Source organism: Drosophila teissieri, chromosome 2L (assembly GCF_016746235.2).
Source record: "Drosophila teissieri strain GT53w chromosome 2L, Prin_Dtei_1.1, whole genome shotgun sequence".
NCBI lineage: Eukaryota > Metazoa > Arthropoda > Insecta > Diptera > Drosophilidae > Drosophila > Drosophila teissieri.
In genome coordinates, this window is record NC_053029.1 from 21,951,442 (window position 1) to 21,971,223 (window position 19,782).

Consider the following 19,782-nt stretch of genomic DNA (forward strand, 5'->3'; position numbering starts at 1 on the left):
TGATAAAGCCTGTTTATTATTGTCCATGTTTTGTCTTCCCTCTGAATGTCTGCACCAATTACTGTTAATTGGAATTGGATCATTTGCAATTAATATTTTCGGACTATATTGAAAAAGGGTAAATTAAAGGGAGCTAATTTTGAAAAAACTACATTACCATTTGAAACAACGCAAGAAATAAAAAAAAATAATCAGATAGCCGGGTGTTTCTGTCATAAATATACAATATGTAAGCACTACAAGTATACTTTCTTCCCGGCACCACATTATCATATTTTCTGGGTCAGTCGCACCCTTAACCGTCGCTCACTGTTAATCCAATTTGCGATTGACGACGGGCAGTCGCATTGGAAATCCACATCCGCAGATGCATATACATAAGGACTTGGTGTATGGATATCATACATTGCCTCCCTGGACGCAATGCAGGCGTTACAATAATTTTTGGCGCCCAATTTAGCAGAGAGCAAAAGACTTGAGCATGTTTGCGCGTGCGCTGAGAGAAAGAAAGTGAAAGCTCGACCAAGGACAATGTGAGGCAACCGCGCTAGGTCCCAGTCGCTTGCAGACAGTCGTTTAGTAAAAACGTTGCGTTTTTTCGCCACACTTCTTATTTTCGCCCAACGAATTGCATGCTTTATGCAGATATGCAGCCGCAATGTAATTAAAAATAAAGAAGGAACACGGAATGTGCGATATCCGCGGGTTTTGCTTAATAGCGTTAAAAATCAATTGGTGATTATAGGGTTATCTCAACGAGCTTCGGTTCGGACCAGAACACGTGGTAGTTTCAGTCGGAAGACGTATAGGTAACGGATGGAAAAATCGAAAATCGTGTCAGCATATTTCTTTTGATTGATCCTAGAATGCCTGTTACCATATGGATCCAAATGAATATAATCAGGTTTTAATAACCCCGGTACTTTAGTCTGTGATTTCCCTTAAAAGCTTTCGTGTCACGGACAATGAATATCACAATGACTGCGGCTGTAAGTCCGTCCTCTACTAGGTTTCCGTTTATTGGCTTGTAGCTGAACCGTATTGGTTAAATTTGTGGCCTGATCTGACATTATTCATAGCCACCTTGCGGAAACACGCCCAAAAGTGCACTTCAAAAACGTCGCTGGGTTACATTGCAATACGCCCGCACATTGGCCTTCGGCTTTCCGCTTTTTATACCCGCTACTCGTATAGTAAAAGAGCATACTAGATTTGTTGAAAAGTAGGTAACAGGCAGAAGGAAGCGTTTTCGACCATATAAAGTATATATATTCCTGATCAAGATTAATAGCCGAGTCGATCTAGCCATATCCGTATGTCCATACGTCTGTCCGTACGTCTATCCGTCCGTATGGAAGTCGAGATCTCAGGAACTATAAAAGCTAGAATGTTGAGAGTCGGCATGCGGACTCCAGTGACATTCCCAAAAACCGCTGAAAACGCCGACATTTTTGGAAACGTTTTGATATTTTTTTTATTAGTCTTGTAAATTTCTCTCGATTTGCAAAAAATCTTCTTGGCACGCCGACCCACAAGCCGCCAAAAACTGTCAGTGTAGAAATTTCTTCTTTTTTGTTTTTATTATAATTTCTACCGATATTCCAGGAAATGCTGAAATTTCTCGTTCGCACTTCCACTAGCTGAGTATCTGATAGTCGGGAACTCGACTATAGCGTGCTCTCTTGTTGATTTTGGCCTTGGCAAGTAGCCAATGGACAGCTGCGACAAATGTCAGCGCTGACATGATTTTATATTTTTTGAGATCTATGCCGGCATGCCGTGTAAATGTCGTTTGCTTGTAAATTTAGCTGCTGATATGGCACACTCTGCAATGCGGCAATCTCCTCGTAATCACTGTTTTGAAAACATCCCTGCTATTGTATTTGGAGTAGAGTCTAGTTCGAGGTCCACTCACCCACCAAGTAACTCCATTCTCGCAGACAAAAAGGGTGGAAAAGTATGTAACAGGTAGAAAAAATCGATTCCGGCCCTATAACGATATATGTATGTATAGCCGAGACCATCTGGCTATGTCCGTCCGTATGAACGTCGAGATCTGTTGAAATACATCAGCTAGAAACTTTCTAGTAGAAAGTTAAGATTACGAAAGCAGTTATAGATACGCCTTGTTTGTTTAGAAGATTGTCACGCCCCCTCTAAAAACCACAAGCCGCAAAATTTGTCAAGCCCACGCTTTTGAAAAATAATAGGATTTTTTTTCATTTTATAATTTTTTGTTGCCAATTTTCTTCGATATACCAAACACTTCTATTTTTCTAACCAATTTATATTAGTATGCAACAAACATTTTGTAGCTTCTTCTTGGCACTAATTGAGTAACAAATATGTGAAAGTCGAGAATCTGAAATATAGCGTTCTTAAAAATGTAGATATAAGCAAATCATAGTAGGGCCGATTAATCAACCGTTTAAACTTTAAGTATATTCTTATTTTGGATCACTAACCGAGGCGATAGTCCGATATCGCCTGTCCGTATACACGCTGTGTTTAGAATCCAATTGTAATTTACATGTTTTTTTTATTCTTATCGTTATATTAAATTGGCTCTTTATTTTAAAAGCGATTATTTCATTACAATTTTAAATGCACAGCGTCCCATGTATTTTCGTATTTTTAAGAGATACACGCTCTCTGATAAATATTTTAAAGAAAGCTTTAGAATAGGGGTCGCCCTAGATTAATACGTTACTTGTTTCTAAACATTGCACGGCTCAAAATACTAACAACGGTTTCTTTTTCAGAAGTGGTTATCGTACTACCGTAGACGCAGCACACACAGCCTTAAAATGGGATGGGACTGGGCAGTCGGAGGTATATCCGATGAGATTCCGAGGACGACTGGGCCAGAATGCATCAACTACATGACAGATCGACGTCGGTGGGTAGAGACGGTACTGCTGTCCGCCCTCTTTATATTTGTAATGCACCGCTCTTGGCAACGCCTAGCGCCGATTAAACTTCCACCGCCCCACGAGATACAGCAGCCACTCAGTCCCACACGACTGTTTCTTCTTATATCCTTGTCAATGATTTTTGGCATTGAGATGGGATTCAAACTCTCCGGGCAGTCAATGATTTTCGCCTTGAATCCATGTCATGTACAGTCTTGTCTGCAGGTTAACATTTGTGTGTGGTATGTCGTATAACAATTAAAAATACCCAGGACACTTACAGATCTATCTTCTGGCCGCCAAGCCGACGAAGACGACAACAGCGCTCTTTCGTATACAGATGAGCAATCTCAACGGTCCTTTTCTGGCCTTTCTTTTCCCAGAGGTGGAGGGCCGAACATATCCCTTCGAGCAGGCCACCTATTGGATCCAGCATGCACTGCTATATATAATACCGATTTACATTATTCGCAGCGGTAATTATAGGGCGCCATCTATTTGGTCAGAATATATCCTTGTTTTCTCTTTCAGGAGCGTACACTATCGAGGACCTCAGTGAATTCCACTGGTCTCATATAGGTACTTCCTTCATGCTGTTTTATCACTTCGTTCTGCTCTCCCCGCTTTCAATTGTAAGTTTTTATTTTAAAAAATTCGGATACATGTAGAATTAAATTATTGTACTGCTACCCTCAGGCAGCCTAAACAATTATATATGTGGGGAAGGGGAATTAGAAATACTATTGTATTGGACATAAAGTAAACGATTTTTAATTATTTACAAGGATACATATTTAATATTTTCAATTGTAAGTTGAATTTGAACAAGAAAAACATAGCATATATCGCCTAAACGTATGCAATAGTATATTTCGAATCTGAAAGTACCATGAAAAGGCGACGTTCTATTTCGTTCTATTACATCACTGTCTAAACATCACATTAAATTGAAGAATTATTTGGTCTGAGTTCGAGGCCTAAAAAGATGCCAGGCAAATGTCTGGTTATGGTTTCATGACGCCATAAATTGTTTAAAACCGTATATTTTCAAACTTTGGGTGCTTCATTAATACCTCCCCTTCGTTGCAGTTCACTGGTATCAATCTGGACCACATGCTCTGTGCGGCGATGTCAGATCCGTTCCAGGGCCCGAATTATCGAGTATTTGCTTGTTGCCACCAAGCACTGCTTTGCCCTCTGCTGAGTAAGGGCACGGTGTTGCTGTTCGGTCGCCGGAGTTGGAGCAATAGCGGCCTTAACGTATCGGGAAGTATGCCGGAGACAAGGAGCGAGGTCGTCCAGTATCACCAAATACCTCCGGCTGACTATGCCATGCAGGAGGAGACGATCTTGCGGCACCGATTTAGCAACCAGGAGGCGGTGGACGATGGACATCGGCATGACACGGTTGAAATGGCGTCCCTTACATCGGAGTATACCATGCCTACAACCAAGATCGACTAGTACATACTACGTCTATTATGCCTGTCAATTTACGAGTCACTAAGGCTGCGATCCATGTATTGCAGATAGCCGTTTATACTAAAATAGAAAGTATTTGTGTGAGATCTGAGAGAGCAGAATGTATTTAACTAAGATGTGTAGATAAAAACAAATAAGGCTAATTTTCGTGCTCATTGAGGTTATACTTCGAAACAAAACAAATAATTCTTACTTTGAAGAAAAATCAAAAGTTACACCACTTACACCAAAGATTAATAATAGTGTACGTGTCCTAAATTGTAAGCCGATAGCGAGCAACAGATAAATTAAAAAAATCAAATCGAGCGCCAAGGAATGGGAAATTCTAATGGTATGTTTTCGGTCTGGCAGCACTGTCCAACTAAACTGGGACCCGTTTACCAGCAGCTGTTGCCGAATCTAAAATAAATAATAAATAGTCGAAACGGTTGAGGCCGGGTTTAGTTGTACTTTCATGGGAATTGGGGCAGTTTCCTGTCCCACGCCGAACAGGTGCTTTTTTTGTGCGATCTGCCCGCAGCGCTGACTCAGCTGTTCAATGTTTTGGTTCGGCCGCGAACTAGTTCGCCCTCACTGACTCACGGGGAGCTAGCATTTTGTTCTAACGTGAGTGGTGACGCGGGGCGCATCCAATTCTGCTATTCGGTATAGAAAAACGTGCTTAACGAAAAGCTACAAATTAAACTTATTGCCGGATTCCTCTGATTGCTCATATATTGTACCTGCGTTGCCGCTGAGCCATCGGCAACACCTCCTTCAACTTGGTTCTGGCTCGCGGTTAGGTACGGCACGTTCGCCCTGAAAAGTGAAATATACCTTCTTAATTTGATAACAATAAGCTTAATCCGCCGCGCTGCTTTAATTTCAATTAAGTTCAAAAAACCCGGTGGGAGCGACGTTTAAGTAGCAGATTCTTATAAGAAAAACCCGTATGTTTGTGCGCGAGTGTGTGTAAAAGAGCGCCGACGATGCGCAAAAACGTCAATTAATTACAGCAACAACAATCGCACGGCGTAAATAACGTGGGGCCAAAAGGTGCGAATGAAGCGCAAGAAAAAGAAAAATCAATAGAAATAGAATGCAAATCGCCGGTGAACATTATCGATATACGGCCCATGCCCATGCCCAAGCCCAGATCCAAGCTAAGTCCAAAGCCAGCAGGAGCCAGCGAGTCGGCGCTATTAATACAAAATAATAATATCGCAATATCGAGGCGGACCCTGCCTCGCCTACGCAAATGATGCGTTGCAAACGTGAGGTTGCGTAATTGTCGCAGTCGAGTGTGCAAATCCGAATCCGCGCAAAATCCGCGAATACCGAACTCGTACTTTGCCGCTAAAGCGTTAGAACAAAGTTCTTGGTCAGATTCTCCTCTCTAGAGTGTGTGTGTAAGTCGTCGCCGTGCGCCTGTGTGTGCTCACCTCGCTGTAAGTGTAAGTTCTGTGCCAACAACAACATGGCCGCCGCAACAGATGTTTCTGCCAGGGCGGCCGCTGCAGCGTCGTCGACATCGCCGCGAACAGCAGCATCCAACAACAGCAAGCCTTTCGGTCCCGCCCCGTCGTCCGCGGGAGTAGCAGGCACTGTGGCAGCCTCCTCAACCGGACTACCCGCCTCCGTCTCGCACTTCTACTACAAGCACGGCCTCTTCTTGTCCAGCTATCCGACGTGTGCCTCCAGCATCGCATTAATGGCGATTCTGCTTTCGTGGTCAGTTCCAAAAATGTGCACACACAGCACTTTATGTATACATACATACATAGTACATACGTGGAAAATTGTTTGAAACGTTCATTAGACTTAACATTGATTTAAATTGTATGATCTTTTTCCAACTTTCCTGAAAGTCTGTTTGATTAAATAGGGTCGCATATCAAATCAGTAAACCAAATGCAATTACAGATTTTAGTTTGACGCAGGTCAAGCAAAGGCACCGCGTAACTTAGTGAGATACGAGTGAGGAGTCAACTCCAAATATTGACGATATTACATTTTGTGACGATTTATAGTTACATTAACAAATTACAAATAATTTCACTAACTTCGACTTCGGCACAAAGATAAGAACACCTAGTGTTGTAGCTAAAGACTTCAAATGCTGAGTAACGGTTATTAGATCGTCCAGGAAATCGACTATAGCGTCCTTTTTTATACCCGTTACTCGTAGAGTAAAAGGGTATACTAGATTCGTTGAAAAGTATGTAACAGGCAGAAGGAAGCGTTTCCGACCATATAAAGTATATATATTCTTGATCACACACGTCCACACTTTTGAAAAATGTTTTGATATTTTTTCATTTTTGTATTTCTAACGATTTGCCAAAAAACTTTTTGCCACGCCCACTGTAACGCCCACAAACCGCCCAAAGCTGCCACGCCCACACTTTTGAAAAATGTTTTGATATTTTTTCAGTTTTGTATTAGTCTTGTAATATTCTATCGATTTGCCAAAAAACTTTTTGCCACGCCCACTCTAACGCCCTCAAACCGACAAAAACAGTCAGTGTTGAAGATTCTCCTTCGCACTTCCACTAGCTGAGTAACGGGTATCAGATAGTCGGGGAACTCGACTATAGCGTTCTCTCTTGTTTTTGACTGTGGGCGTAATCGAAAACTTTAGGAGCAAATAAGAATTGAAAAAAGGAAAATAACAAAATAAATTTAACGCAGGATTCTTTGTTAATGTTGATAAATATGCTTTATTATATTAATGTATATTTTTATTTTTATGTATATATTTAATTAATAACGAAAAATTAACACAAAAATAGGCTTATTTCAACCCGAGACAACCCGGCAATGAAGCTTTATTTAGACAAATAACGATAATCATTGACGCAGGAAAATTAGAAAAATATTTACTCTGAGTGATTCTACTCTCCAAACTATTATTGTACGAGAGAATAGGATCCACGATAAGAGAAGATTGGGTGAAGTTATGTGGCCGAGGGAAAATAAGCCCTCAAGGTGGTACTTTGAACAGGACAATAAACCAAAAAACATCGAGACTGGTAAAGGCTTGGTTTACTGTGAACAGAAAAAAGTTATGAGCTGGCTAAGCCAATCTCCCGACCTAAATCTGATCGGGTTGGTTTAATAAGTTATAAAAAGCCGATGATTTGTGTTAATTTATTATTTATTTCTAGTAGGCCAAAAATAATTATTGACCAAAATCACTAGCTGAGTTGATATGGGCCGTCCGTATGAACCCTGAGATTTGGGATACAAAGATTAGGCGTGCAGATTGTAGATACGTAGACGCAGCGCAAGTTTGTTTCAGAAGATGGCCTTACCTACTCTAACGCCCACAAACCGCTAAAAAATGTTATGCTCGCCCTTTTGAAGAGTGTTTTAATTTTGTTCGGTTTTTGATAAGAAAAAATATGGCCTTTTCCGCTCTAACGACCACTAAATGCTGGCCGTGCAAAAAAAAAAAAAAAAAAAAAAAAAAAAAAAAAAAAAAAAAAAAAAAAAAAAAAAAAAAAAAAAAAAAAAAAAAAAAAAAAAAAAAAAAAAAAAAAAAAAAAAAAAAAAAAAAAAAAAAAAAAAAAAAAAAAAAAAAAAAATTTTTTTTTTTTTTTTTTTTTTTTTTTTTTTTTTTTTTTTCTCGTGCAGAGCGTGTATTGGTTTGAGTTATTAGTTTATTTTTGATCTGTATTAAAAGTCGCTATATAAATATATAGCCGCCCCAAATTGCCACGCCCACACTTTTAATAAATGTTTTGTTATTTTTTACATATTGGTCTTGTAAATTTCTATTGATTTTCCAAAAAACTTTCTACCACGCCCACACTAACGCTATAGCGTTCTCTCTGGTTTTGTTTCTGTAATTGCTCTTGCTATAGAAAAATCAATCCCTATATACATATGTACATACATATGTACATGTCCATGTTTTGATGGTCTAAAAATCTTCAATGTTGAAAATTTGGTGTACTTTTCGTTGCTTTCAAAATACTTGACATAGCAGAGGCAAATAAATTTTTTTCGGAAAACGCATTTTTACTTGTTGACTTCTTCAATTATTCCGATTTTTCCAGTGCAGAAGCTAAAAATTATTCTGCGCCTATGCACTTGTGTTTTATTTACATATGTGTATCGCATTAGCGATAACGCAGTTATTCTTGCGCGGATTTCTTTTTCTGAGAGGTTTGTGCTTCTTATGTCTAAGGGTGATAGATTACTTTCTCTCTAAAAGTGTTTTTTTTCTTTAAAATTTCTATCGATATACCAAAAACCAATCATTTTCTCCACGCCCACAAACCGCACAATGTATAGACATTTTTAACATTTCTTTCAGTACGCCAAAAAAAAATATTACAACGACAATAAAAGTATCGTTCTCTCCTGTCTTGTACCTCGTTGAAAGGTGTTTCAGTTTGTTTTATTATTGCAATCGAGCTTAATTTATTTATAAATTTATAAATGCACAAACCATTAGGCAGTTTTAAGCGGGATTAATAGAACCGGTGTTTGCCATATCGATGTATGCTATGGTAACTGCACGCACGGCGCTTTCCTGCCTATCGGCGCGCTTATCACTGGGGAACGACGTGTTCAGTGCCGTTTACCGGATAGTCGTTGAGGGCAGTCTGTTGTCTTGGGCCAGGCAAACGGCCCGCTGACCTTGAATACTTTAAACGAGAATTGCTGATAGTACGAAAAATAAATAGTTAAATAAAATACTTTATTTTGGTTGGTCATGGACTGCTTTAAATACATATGAATTGAGGCTTATGAATTAGATTTGAATTTTCGTTAGGTACGCTTTTTGCAGATACTAGAAAAGGAACTGATTATCTTGTGAACGTGCATTTTAGTTACAAGCATTTATTTAAAAGAGCTGTAGGCCACGTATAGTGACGCTCATTTTTGTTAGTTTGCTTATAGATTGTAATCTTAAGTTACCTTTATATAAATAAATTAGGTACATATGTTCCTAGTTGGTTTATTATTAAAACATCGAAATAATAGGTTTACATACTTTGATTATTTTTTACCGTGTAAAAATAATACAAATGAGTACATTATGATACCCGTTATTCGTAGAGTAAAAGGGTATACTAGATGCGTTGAAAAGTTAGTATGTAACAGGCATATAAAGTATACTGATTTTTCGCATAATGCTAGATATTTTTCCTATCCAAAAATGAAAAAAAAAATGAATTGTCCATATTTTTTATAATTTTTTTTGGGCGGCAAGGTCTTAAATGAGGCGAAAACAAAAATAGCACCACTATCGATTTTTTCAAATATTCAATACTTTTCGGCGGTTTGTTTTAGTAAAAAGCACATGGTTATAAAACTTGCCATTTCTATTACTATATCCAACAATATTTTTGAAACATACCTTATAAAAAATTCTTAAAATGGAACGAGGAAAGCATTGCACTTCAGATAAGCGTGACATGGTCAAAAAACCAATTTCTGAAGAAAAATCACACAGAAATATTGGTCTAATCCTTCAATGCTAAAACAAAATGATAGGAAATGCAATCACCTACAACGAGAATCCCGAAAAACGTGGGAGAAAACAATCATTGGGCACCCATCTCTTCAAAAGGCTAGTGCCCGGGAGCAAGAAGGATTCATTTAAAGCTGCTACCGAACTGAAAAAGGATCTCAACATATCCGCAACAGTGCAAACAGTTCACACATGTCTAAGGGAACATGGTTTAAAAGTCTGTAGTCCCAGGAAGGTCCCTCTTTTAAATGGCAGACACATACCCAAGCGCATTAAGTTCGTCAAGGAACATTTAAATTGGCCATGCGAAAAATGGACGAACTTTATGTGGTCAGATGAGAGCAAGGTGGTTTTATTTGGTGGCAATGGATCTTGATCGTATGTAAGGTGCCCTAGGAACACCGAATATAAGCCAAATTACACAGTAGAAGCAATTAAACACGAAGGATCCAGTGTAATGGTATGGGCATGTTTCTCGTACTATGTATTTGGGGCTATACCATATATACCATGGTTAAAAACCATCATGGACCAACATGTGTTTGTGGATATTTTGGTGACGATGATGCTAACCTTTGCCGAATACAATTAAAAGACTATGATCCCAAGTAGACCAGCAGGAAAGCCAAGGATTCGTTCCAAAATAAATCTGTACCTGTTTTGGATTAACCTGTACAGTCCCCAGGCCGTAATCCCATCAAAAATTCTTGGTCAGATATGACAAAAGCAGTTGTAGCTTCAAGCCAACTAACAACGAATAACTTTGGGTATAATTAAGGAGTCCTGGAGCAAAATATCCCTAAAACGGTGCCAGGACCTGGTTGACTCCATGCCAAAACGTTGCGCAGCTGTTATTGCTAATAAAGGATACACTACCAAATATTAAATTAATGGAATGGGCGTAGTTTTAATATACAATCACTTGTTATTAATGAATTTTTTACTGTTAAGTTTATATTTTATGTTTAAAGCGTTTTTTATGAAGTGGTGCTATTATTTTTTTCGCCTTATTTTGTCACTTTTCATAAAGTTCCTTAAATAAGTTAAGAATTCATAGAACCATTGTGATTTTTTTTATTTCCTAAAAAGTGAATTGTTTAACCTTTCTAAAAAGGTATTTCAGCTCCATTTAAACCCTAAATTGTAGGTAGGAGACTTATTCAAAGTTTTACTGGGCAAGTGGTGCTATTTTTTTTTTCGCAGCTGTATATATATTCTTCATCAGGATCAATAGCCTCACCCTAACGCTCAAAAACCGCCCAAAGCTGCCACGCCCACACTTTTTAACAAGAGCGAATGCTATAGTCGAGTTACCCGACTATCTAATACCCGTTAATCTGCTGGTGGAAGTGCGAAGGGGAAATTTCAACACTAACAACAGTAGTCTTGTAAATTTATGTCGATTTGCAAAAAATCTTGTTGCCACGCCCCCACTCTAAGGTCGAAAACTGTCACGCCCACAATTTTAAATTTTATAATTTTCTTTCCCAGTTTCTACCGATATTCCAGAAAACGTTCAAATTTTTGTGTTCGCACTTTCACTTGCTGAGAAACAAGTATCTGATAGTCGTGGAAATGGACTATAGCATTATCTCTTGTTCTATACATACTTACATCAGAAAAATGAATTAAGCTAGACCCTTTTTATGTCTTTCCATAAATCCTCTGGCAAAACACAAGCGCTAATCCTAAAGTAGGCAATCAAACAAATTAGCTGTATACTCTTATCAATTTAGACTTCCATCTCTATCCTCGCAGCTATCCGTTAGTCAACATTCCGTTGCCCGGGACCATACCCACCAAGATTGTATTACCCTACGAAGCTGGGTCCGGATCACAATCAGGGCTTAATACATCCTCGATTACACCGCAGAAACCGCACCCTTCCGTCGAACCCTGGTCCGCCGAACGCTCACAGGTACTCAATAGCAGCACCACGGAACGCAGCCCGCCTCCCCTTCTGCCCTGGGCGCAAAGCAGCCCCACCTTTTTCTACGTCCAGCAGATTACTCTGCGGGCCAGTGTTCTCCCGTGGACGGAGGGTATGCAGCTTATGGATGCGTTTCGTGCGCCGCTCTACGAAGTTTTTAAATTGCTTGAAATTGTGCGCAATCACCAGAGCAGTGAAAAGTGAGTATATTGAAGGGGTCCTCCACTCTCAAAAACGCTAATTGACTCAATATTCTGCCACAGCAAGCGTACTCTGGAGCACAACTGCCTTCATGTAGAGAACGTAAAACGCGGATCACACGGGCAGCTAGACCAGATTTTTCCGGAATATGGCTGCCTGCTGCTCTCGCCTGCCAACCTGTGGACGCAGAATTCTCAGAACTTTACTCGGGACACAAACATCCTGAACACAATATTTCAGTACCATGTAGGTATATACCAATATATATTATAAATATTTCAGGCAGGTGGAATCAACCGATTATCCATGCTTTGGGACTTTACTCAACTCAAGCAGTCAAGATTTAGGTTGAGAAGTCTAGACTCCATACTAGCCAGTCCTAGTTTAGACCAATGGGCTTTAAGCTAATGAAAACCACACAGTCCTCGTAATAACCCTCGACCCAAAGTACTGGCAGAGAGGGAATTAGGTTCCGAATCCGCAGATGTACTAGAGGAAGTTAGAACGATAAATTTTAACACTGGCAGTGTTTGGCTGTTTGTGGGCGTTAGAGTAACAAGACTAGCAAAAATGTGAACAAATATCAAAACATTTTTTAAAAGTGTAAGCGTGGCAGTTTTGGGCGATTAGTGGGTGTTAGGGTGGGCGTGGCAACATGAAATGACAAACGGAGTCTCTGAAGTCTGCATGCTTAGTCTCAACTTTCTAGCTTTTAAAGTTCCGAAAATCTCGACGTTCATACGGACGGACAGACAGACGGATAGATGGGCATGGCCAGATCGACTCGACTATTGATCCTGATCAAGAATATATATACTTTATATGGTCGGAAACGCTTCCTTCTGCCGGTTACATACTTTTCACTCTACGAGTAACGGGTATAATAAAAGAATATTTTGATTATCCTTTGAAAGAATTTACAAATGCTTAAAATTGTAGTATGAATTTAAAGTCTATATATGCATAGGTTCAATTAAAGAGGTTTCGCTCATAGACGCAGAAAGTTGAGATTCAGCATGTAGACTCCGGAGACATAGACGCAGCGCAAGTTTGCTGACCCATGTTGCCACGTCCGCTTTAACACCCACAAACCGACCCGTAACGGGTATCAGATAGTCGGGGAACTCGACTATAGCGTTCTCTCTTGTTTTCATTAAGGTTTTAACAGATAAATTGATTTTAAAAGTTATAGTCAAAGTTAGTTAAAGTCAAAAAAAAAGAAAAGAGGAGTGTTGCTATATTGAAAGATTGACAAATCACTTCATTGGTATCATATACTTAGCGTTCTGCTAATAACCAGATTTTCAAGAGGCTATATCTTCAGGCTAGATCTTCAGAGGCTATATTACTGTAAGCGGAGACATTTGTCTCCGTCCGTCCGTTTCTATTCAAACTGAGAGACTTTAAAGCTTAAAACAGGTCGGTTTAGACCATAATATTAACATTCGAAAAAAAGAAAAAAGAAAAGATGAAAATCGGAAAATTAGTATGTATTTAATGAATAAGAAATCAAAGTTTCGTTGCTGATTACACTCTGATAGCACGGTTTTACGAAAGAATAATTACTGAAAGGGTATATACGCTTGCCGAAACTAGCTTCTCTTGTATTTAGACAAAGTTCGTTTTGCCCCTACAATCCAATGTGCCTCAACTTTAAACATTTTCACTTTTACACCCTTTTTCTACTAAACTAACATTTTGTATAAGGGTTAACATAGTTGTAGTCTTCAAACACACTCCTGGTGCGCTCCGTCACTACATGGACTGGCGTCCACAGTGACATTTAGTTAGATTTAAGGAAACACCGTTAGTAAAAACCGCATTTTTCTGTTAAAGTGTCAATTACCAAACATCTGTTTTAAATTGTCTATTCAATTCTAAATGCGCAATTTTTTCCCAATTCCAGAACCTGCAGAAATCAAAAGTTTCCGCCGCGGAAATGCTGTTCGGTTTGCCTATGCAGGACACTGGATTTAAGCGCTACCCGCTGCGCGCTCGATCGCGGATCATACAGTATGCCTTGACATTGGTCCTTAAGCACAATGATATGGAGTACCTGAACACACTGAAGGCAAAGCTGCAGAGACAATACCCGCCACTCCCGTTGGATAGTGCGTCGGCGGAGGAGCCGACGACCATAACTTACATATTTTACCCGGGAGAGTACAGGATGTGGGAGCTGGTGCCCTACACAGTGGCCTTTATGTTGGTGTTTGCGTACGTCTACTTCTCTGTTCGTAAAATCGATGTGTTTCGATCCCGCTTTTTGCTGGCCCTATGTAGCGTAATCACCACAGTCGGAAGCTTGGCCATGTCCCTTGGCTTGTGTTTCTTTTTTGGCCTGACAATATCGTTGCAGTCAAAGGACATATTTCCCTATCTTGTAATCCTTGTAGGATTGGAAAATAGTTTGGTGATCACGAAGAGCGTAGTCTCAATGGACGAGACATTCGACGTGAAGATCCGCGTGGCGCAGGCCCTTAGCAAGGAGGGTTGGCATATATCCAAGACTCTTCTGACGGAGATAACAATTTTGACAATTGGCCTTGCCACGTTCGTGCCCGTCATACAGGAGTTTTGTATCTTTGCCATAGTCGGCTTGCTTTCCGATTTTATGCTACAGATGCTGCTCTTTTCAACAATATTGGCCATGAACATAAAGCGGACCGAGTATACGGCGGAGGCCAAGCACCTTCCCAAGATGTTGCTGAGCTGCACCCAAGGGACTGGACGACAGGATTTTCGATTTTTTGGGGCCGCCCCAGCATTGCCACCGTTTGTCCCTGGCACATTTCAACGTTCTCAGTCCCATCCAAAACTCTGTTTTGCTGATGTCGCATCTGTTACCGATCGAACAAGTTTGGTTAATGGACACTCATCGGCGGAGCAGCGAATACCTAAACGCATCAAGATTGTAAACTTCTGGGCGCGCACGCGCTTCTTTCAGCGTGCATTCATGATCTGGATGATTGTGTGGATCTGCTCTATTGTATATAATTCGGGATATCTGGAGCAGTTGTTTAGCATGCAGAGCAACGGTACAATGACGGCAACTCTTGAACTTCAACGGCGCCTACAGGCAGGTAGGGGAGCAGTCAGCAGTTTTTTCGAGGGATGGCAAAAGGACGGGCAGCATGCCACGAGCGCGCCGAGCGGCAGCGGCTTTTCTTCGTCCATAAAAGCTCCGCTAGCGATCGACATAAACGAGACGGCCGAGGAAATGTTGCGACTCCGATATCCAAGCTTCGACCTAAACTATTTCCTTTCAAACTTTCATTGGTCCACTATTATGAAACAGTACAACATCTCACTAAGTGGGCACTACGTTACCCTGCTGCCGACCATTCGCCTTAGTCATGCCATCGCTCCAGAGCTAGCCACTCTATTGCGAAATCCGCAGGAGCAGCTGCAACAAAATTTTCAATGGAAGGCCCTAGCGGCTGCACTTGATCCGCTGGACTTCAATGACGACGACGTGCATCGCGAGTCTCCGATGGTTATGGCAGAGGGGTTGCCTCTGGTACCCAAAAGCCCTATGGAAATATTTTTTGCCATCCTCTTGTGCTGCATTAGCATCTTCGTGCTTTGCTACACTATGGTGGTTTTTTATCGCTGCATCTGTACCAGGAACTACGCCGAGTGGCGTTCTAGTTGGCACGAATCCGAGGCGCCGTACAAGCAGACTGAACAAATCCTGGAGGGAGTTCCAACGCAAATCGCCGGACACAAGCATCGCATTGAATGTCTAATATCTGACGGCGCCAGCATCATAAGCTGCTGCCTTAAAGGTCAAATCCGAGTGTGGGATGCACGCAGTGGCGAGCAGCTAACAAGCATCTCCCGATCGGATATTCAGATCTCTCAGCAGCGACCGGATGGGCAGACGCTGGTACGAAAGCTAACCGTGTCTCCGGTGTGGTGTCTGGACTACTTCGACAATCTTATCGCAGTAGGCTGCGCCAACGGACGCGTAGAATTGTGGGAATCCCCTGCGGGATTGCTTAAGTGTGCATACCAAGAAGACGCGAAGAGAAACCAGGGTATAAACCACATTCACCTGAACGGCGATCGGGTGATTGTGGCGCGTCTTAACGGCCGACTAGATGTCTACCGCTTAGAGACGTACTACAAGGGGAAGCAAATCGACTGGGGTTTTACCTCGGCTTACAGGCGCAGTATGTCTTCCCTTTTAATATCCTTTTAAAAGAGTCCTATAAGTAAAGACACCCTCTTTTAGCTCATGTGCGAACTGGATCGACTGGAAGCCTGGGATTAATAATGCAACGCTGTCAGCAAGAAGCATCCCAGAAGACCACCAAGGAGGAAATGAAAATCACATTGGAGGGTGTAAGACTAGCGCATCAGCAGCCAATAACCTGCATGCAGGTCGTTAACGACATGGTTTTCACAGGCAGCCAGGATCACACCCTCAAGGTCCGCATAAAACCTTTTATTAAATCCACTTTCCTAAATCTAAATGGTCTCCACAGGTGTATTGTCTTAACAAGTCCGATGTTGAGTATACGCTCCATGGTCACTGTGGGCCCGTAACCTGTCTCTTTGTGGATCGCTGGCAACCGGGCACGGGGGGGTCTGGGTCCCAGGACGGTCTGCTCTGCGTATGGGATCTGTTCACGGGCGCCTGCATGTATAATATCCAAGCTCACGACGGTGCCGTCAGTTGTCTGGCCTGTGCACCCAGTTACGTAATCTCGCTAGGAACGGACGAGAGGATCTGCGTGTGGGAACGCTTTCAGGGAAACCTGTTAACTACCATCAACATCTCAAACGCGTACTCCAGTCTACTGATGTTAACACCGTCACTATTGGTTACGAGCAAAATGGGTAAGGCCTACTCCTTGATTGCTTATTTAAAGGGTGTAGTAAATAATACATTTAACTGCATTACAGGATCTCTTATTGTGTGGGATGTGCGCACTGGGCAGCCGGCTCGCGAGGTCAAACTGGACTTTGCAAACCTGCAGCTATGTCCCAAAATAATGATGCTTGCCTGTGACTCGGTAGTTTGCGACTACGGAAATGAGATCCGCGTTGTCCGTTTTCCCATTGTGGCTGACAAGTGCCACTAAAGCGCAAAAGTTTAATTTTTCATGGCTCGCTAGTACCTAGGAATAAGTTGACTTAAGGCTATCAAACGCCTCGAAGCCATTGACGCATTCACTATTTTATTTATATATATATTTGTTTAGGGTCCGCAGCAATTTACAATTTTAACACAAGCTATACGTATCTCTTGGCTAGAATTTAGTAATAATGTTTGGACACTAAGTGTAACTAAACTAAATAAATCAGAAATATACCCATATATTTTTGTGTAATTATATTAACTACATAGTGTCTTAAAGCGCCTCAGCCTTACAATAAATGATTAGATACTAAATTAAATACATTATTCATATAAATCACCTACGCTTAATTTTCAGAATGAAAAGAAAAACTTTAAAAAAATAAATAATTGTGTTTTCAAATTTATTCTTCTCCATGTCCTTTATATCGAATTTTTGATTTCACTGCTGCGCAGCGGATAAGGTATATTTAATAAACAACCACTTTAAATATTTAAACAAACTTCTAAGGTAATATGATCCCATAATGTATGTATATGTGGAGTGGTCACTAAGCCTTTTTTGAAAAGGCGTGAGACAGCAAAAACTGATATTTCTGTTATAGGTTCTAAGGCGAACCTTGATTGATGTCAGTCTCGAATGCATTGCTTCTTACATTATTCCTTTTTCTTTACTTCCTTTAGCTAAGTAATTGGTATTTGAGGATATAGGGGTATATGAGATTATTCAAAAAGTATGGAACAACCAGAATGTCATGTTATTGCTGATGATTTCGCTTGTTGGACTAATAGCATTGATTGATTTTTCTGATTGAAAGAATTAAAAAACAGTTTATTATAATTCAATGCTTATGGGAGTTGTTGCAAAATGGGCAAATGTTGAGGTGGCTATACCTCCCGCCCAACCGACCGAGGTACGATGCCATGTATCGTACGGCTCGAGAGAAGATAATGGGATAAAGTCTATTATAGTTATTATATATTATTATTATCGCAACTCATAGTTAGATCTACAATGCTTGTAACAGAACAGTTTAGCCGACTAACCAAATTGGGACTATTAACTTCACCACGAATAAGATTACAAATAAAGACTGTTCCAAGCTTCGTTCTACGGTTATCTAGGGAAGGTAAATTAATTAGCATTAGTCTACTGGAATAAGGAGGTAATATAAGGTTTGCATTCCAATATAGGCGCCTCACGAGTTAACTCCATATTGTGGACTCCAAACAGGTGATCCATACTCAAAAATCGGACGGTAAATAAGGTTTTGGTCAAGTAAGTATCATTAAATTGCTTTGACCAGCTTTTTAAAAACCTTAAAAGCCTTATTGACAATAGACGAAATATGGTCCGAAAATTTAAGTTTATGGTCCAGAAGAACGCCAATATCAATAACCCGTGTTATTCTGTCCAAAGAGCACCCACTTACAGTGTAAGTCGCGTGTCACAACTTTACACCTCGAGTCATTTAAGTCTAGTACGTTATCACGGCACCATATTTGAAAGCTACCTAGATCGGATTGTAAGTCCAAATGACAAGAAATGTCCTTAAACTTGAGACACTAACTTAACATCGTCTGCGTACATATGTAAGTCCACGCAAATGTTTTATTACTAAGGAAAGGTCGTTAATAAATACGGTAAAAAGGGGCGGACCAAGGTTACTTCCTTGTGGGACGCCGGATGTGACTGAATACAAGACTGTGGAGAATACAAGAAAGAGAATTTCTATTTGCGTCCTCCCGATCAGATAACTTTAAAACCAATTCCTAACCAAAAGTGAATGATTAATAATATGTACATAGTATTTATCGTTTTCTCACCCTTAAAAACCAAATTATTTTCGTTCGACCAACATTTAAAGTTAATAAATTGTAAGCGAGTAATTAACTTTTTGTAAATATTGATATATAGCTGTAACAGATCGCGGTTATACATATGTACATAGATATGTAAGTATGTATGCATATGATTCCGTTGGCAGATTCCAAGGCATGTGAATTGTTTTGTTGTTCAGGGGATAAAAAAGCATTCTAAAATACCTAAAGTACCTCGAAGTTCCAACTGGGAGATCTCGCAATACGCCTCCAAGATAATATCTCCAGGTATACCCCCGAACACACTTTTACTCATGCTCATATCCAAAAACCTTTTATTGCCTTTATGATCTTTCCTGTTATAAACAAACCGAACGAGTTTAGTCCACAATACCTATGCGTGTATGGTTTGCTCTTACTCTCTCTTTTATTCTGAAAGATTTCTTTTATACATATGCATGCATATGTATGCAAAACAAAGAAGTTATAATTTTAATTTTTTATGTCTTGTCAAGGATAAAACTAACAGCTTTGTAAAAAGTTATATCAATTATTCAAGTTTTACTCTCATCGCTGGTTTTAACAAGTAACAATTCCAAGAATCAATCGAACATTCACAATGATCATATTCAGCTTTTCAAAACAAAGCAAAACCGTTCTCTTACGTATGTGCACACCTATGTATGTATGGGTGAGTTACTCAGTCGGAAGATCGAGAACGTGTCGAGAAAAAGTATTATAGAGTGCTTCTTTTTCCACAGAGCAACAAAACAATTTCTTTTTTCCACAAAATAGAAGCTTGTTAGAAGCATTGAAAGAAGTCTTTGTATAGTACCATTTAGATGTAGATCCATTTAGATGTACTCTTTTGGATATGTTAAGAGAA

At 40.2% G+C, this 19,782-nt stretch overlaps 2 protein-coding genes across 5 annotated transcripts; both read left to right on the forward strand.

The window, feature by feature from the left end:
• Positions 1 to 218: 218 nt before the first annotated feature.
• Positions 219 to 4,700, forward strand: LOC122616914 (transmembrane protein 164). 2 transcript variants are annotated; one of them, XM_043792514.1, is made up of 5 exons: positions 219 to 660; positions 2,766 to 3,137; positions 3,196 to 3,388; positions 3,444 to 3,544; positions 4,002 to 4,700. In XM_043792514.1, exons 1-5 carry the CDS (start codon positions 640 to 642, stop codon positions 4,374 to 4,376), a joined length of 1,062 nt encoding a protein of 353 aa, XP_043648449.1. In that variant the 5' UTR covers positions 219 to 639; the 3' UTR covers positions 4,377 to 4,700. The 2 variants fall into 2 exon arrangements, with proteins under 2 accessions (XP_043648449.1, XP_043648441.1); XM_043792506.1 differs by having other exon boundaries at positions 220 to 660; positions 2,763 to 3,137.
• Positions 4,701 to 5,011: 311 nt separating this feature from the next.
• Positions 5,012 to 17,315, forward strand: LOC122616893 (sterol regulatory element-binding protein cleavage-activating protein). 3 transcript variants are annotated; one of them, XM_043792482.1, is made up of 7 exons: positions 5,012 to 6,104; positions 11,617 to 11,988; positions 12,052 to 12,235; positions 13,896 to 16,164; positions 16,227 to 16,423; positions 16,480 to 16,834; positions 16,901 to 17,315. In XM_043792482.1, the coding sequence occupies exons 1-7, from the start codon at positions 5,851 to 5,853 to the stop codon at positions 17,077 to 17,079; spliced, it is 3,810 nt and encodes a 1,269-aa protein (XP_043648417.1). In that variant the 5' UTR covers positions 5,012 to 5,850; the 3' UTR covers positions 17,080 to 17,315. The 3 variants fall into 3 exon arrangements, with proteins under 3 accessions (XP_043648417.1, XP_043648432.1, XP_043648424.1); XM_043792497.1 differs by lacking the exon at positions 5,012 to 6,104 and adding an exon at positions 11,307 to 11,414; XM_043792489.1 differs by lacking the exon at positions 5,012 to 6,104 and adding an exon at positions 11,330 to 11,551.
• Positions 17,316 to 19,782: the final 2,467 nt, after the last annotated feature.

What these genes read in the sequence shown, in the direction of transcription:
- LOC122616914 (XM_043792506.1), top strand. Translation starts at nt 640, where the DNA reads ATGCAGATATGCAGCCGCAAT. An exon ending in ATGTACAGTCTTGTCTGCAG is followed by an intron (nt 3,138 to 3,195) that starts GTTAACATTTGT and finishes GGACACTTACAG; the next exon opens with ATCTATCTTCTGGCCGCCAA. An exon ending in GATTTACATTATTCGCAGCG is followed by an intron (nt 3,389 to 3,443) that starts GTAATTATAGGG and finishes TTTCTCTTTCAG; the next exon opens with GAGCGTACACTATCGAGGAC.
- LOC122616893 (XM_043792482.1), top strand. Translation starts at nt 5,851, where the DNA reads ATGGCCGCCGCAACAGATGTTTCTGCCAGGGCGGCCGCTGCAGCGTCG. An exon ending in ATGGCGATTCTGCTTTCGTG is followed by an intron (nt 6,105 to 11,616) that starts GTCAGTTCCAAA and finishes CTATCCTCGCAG; the next exon opens with CTATCCGTTAGTCAACATTC. An exon ending in ATTGGTTACGAGCAAAATGG is followed by an intron (nt 16,835 to 16,900) that starts GTAAGGCCTACT and finishes ACTGCATTACAG; the next exon opens with GATCTCTTATTGTGTGGGAT.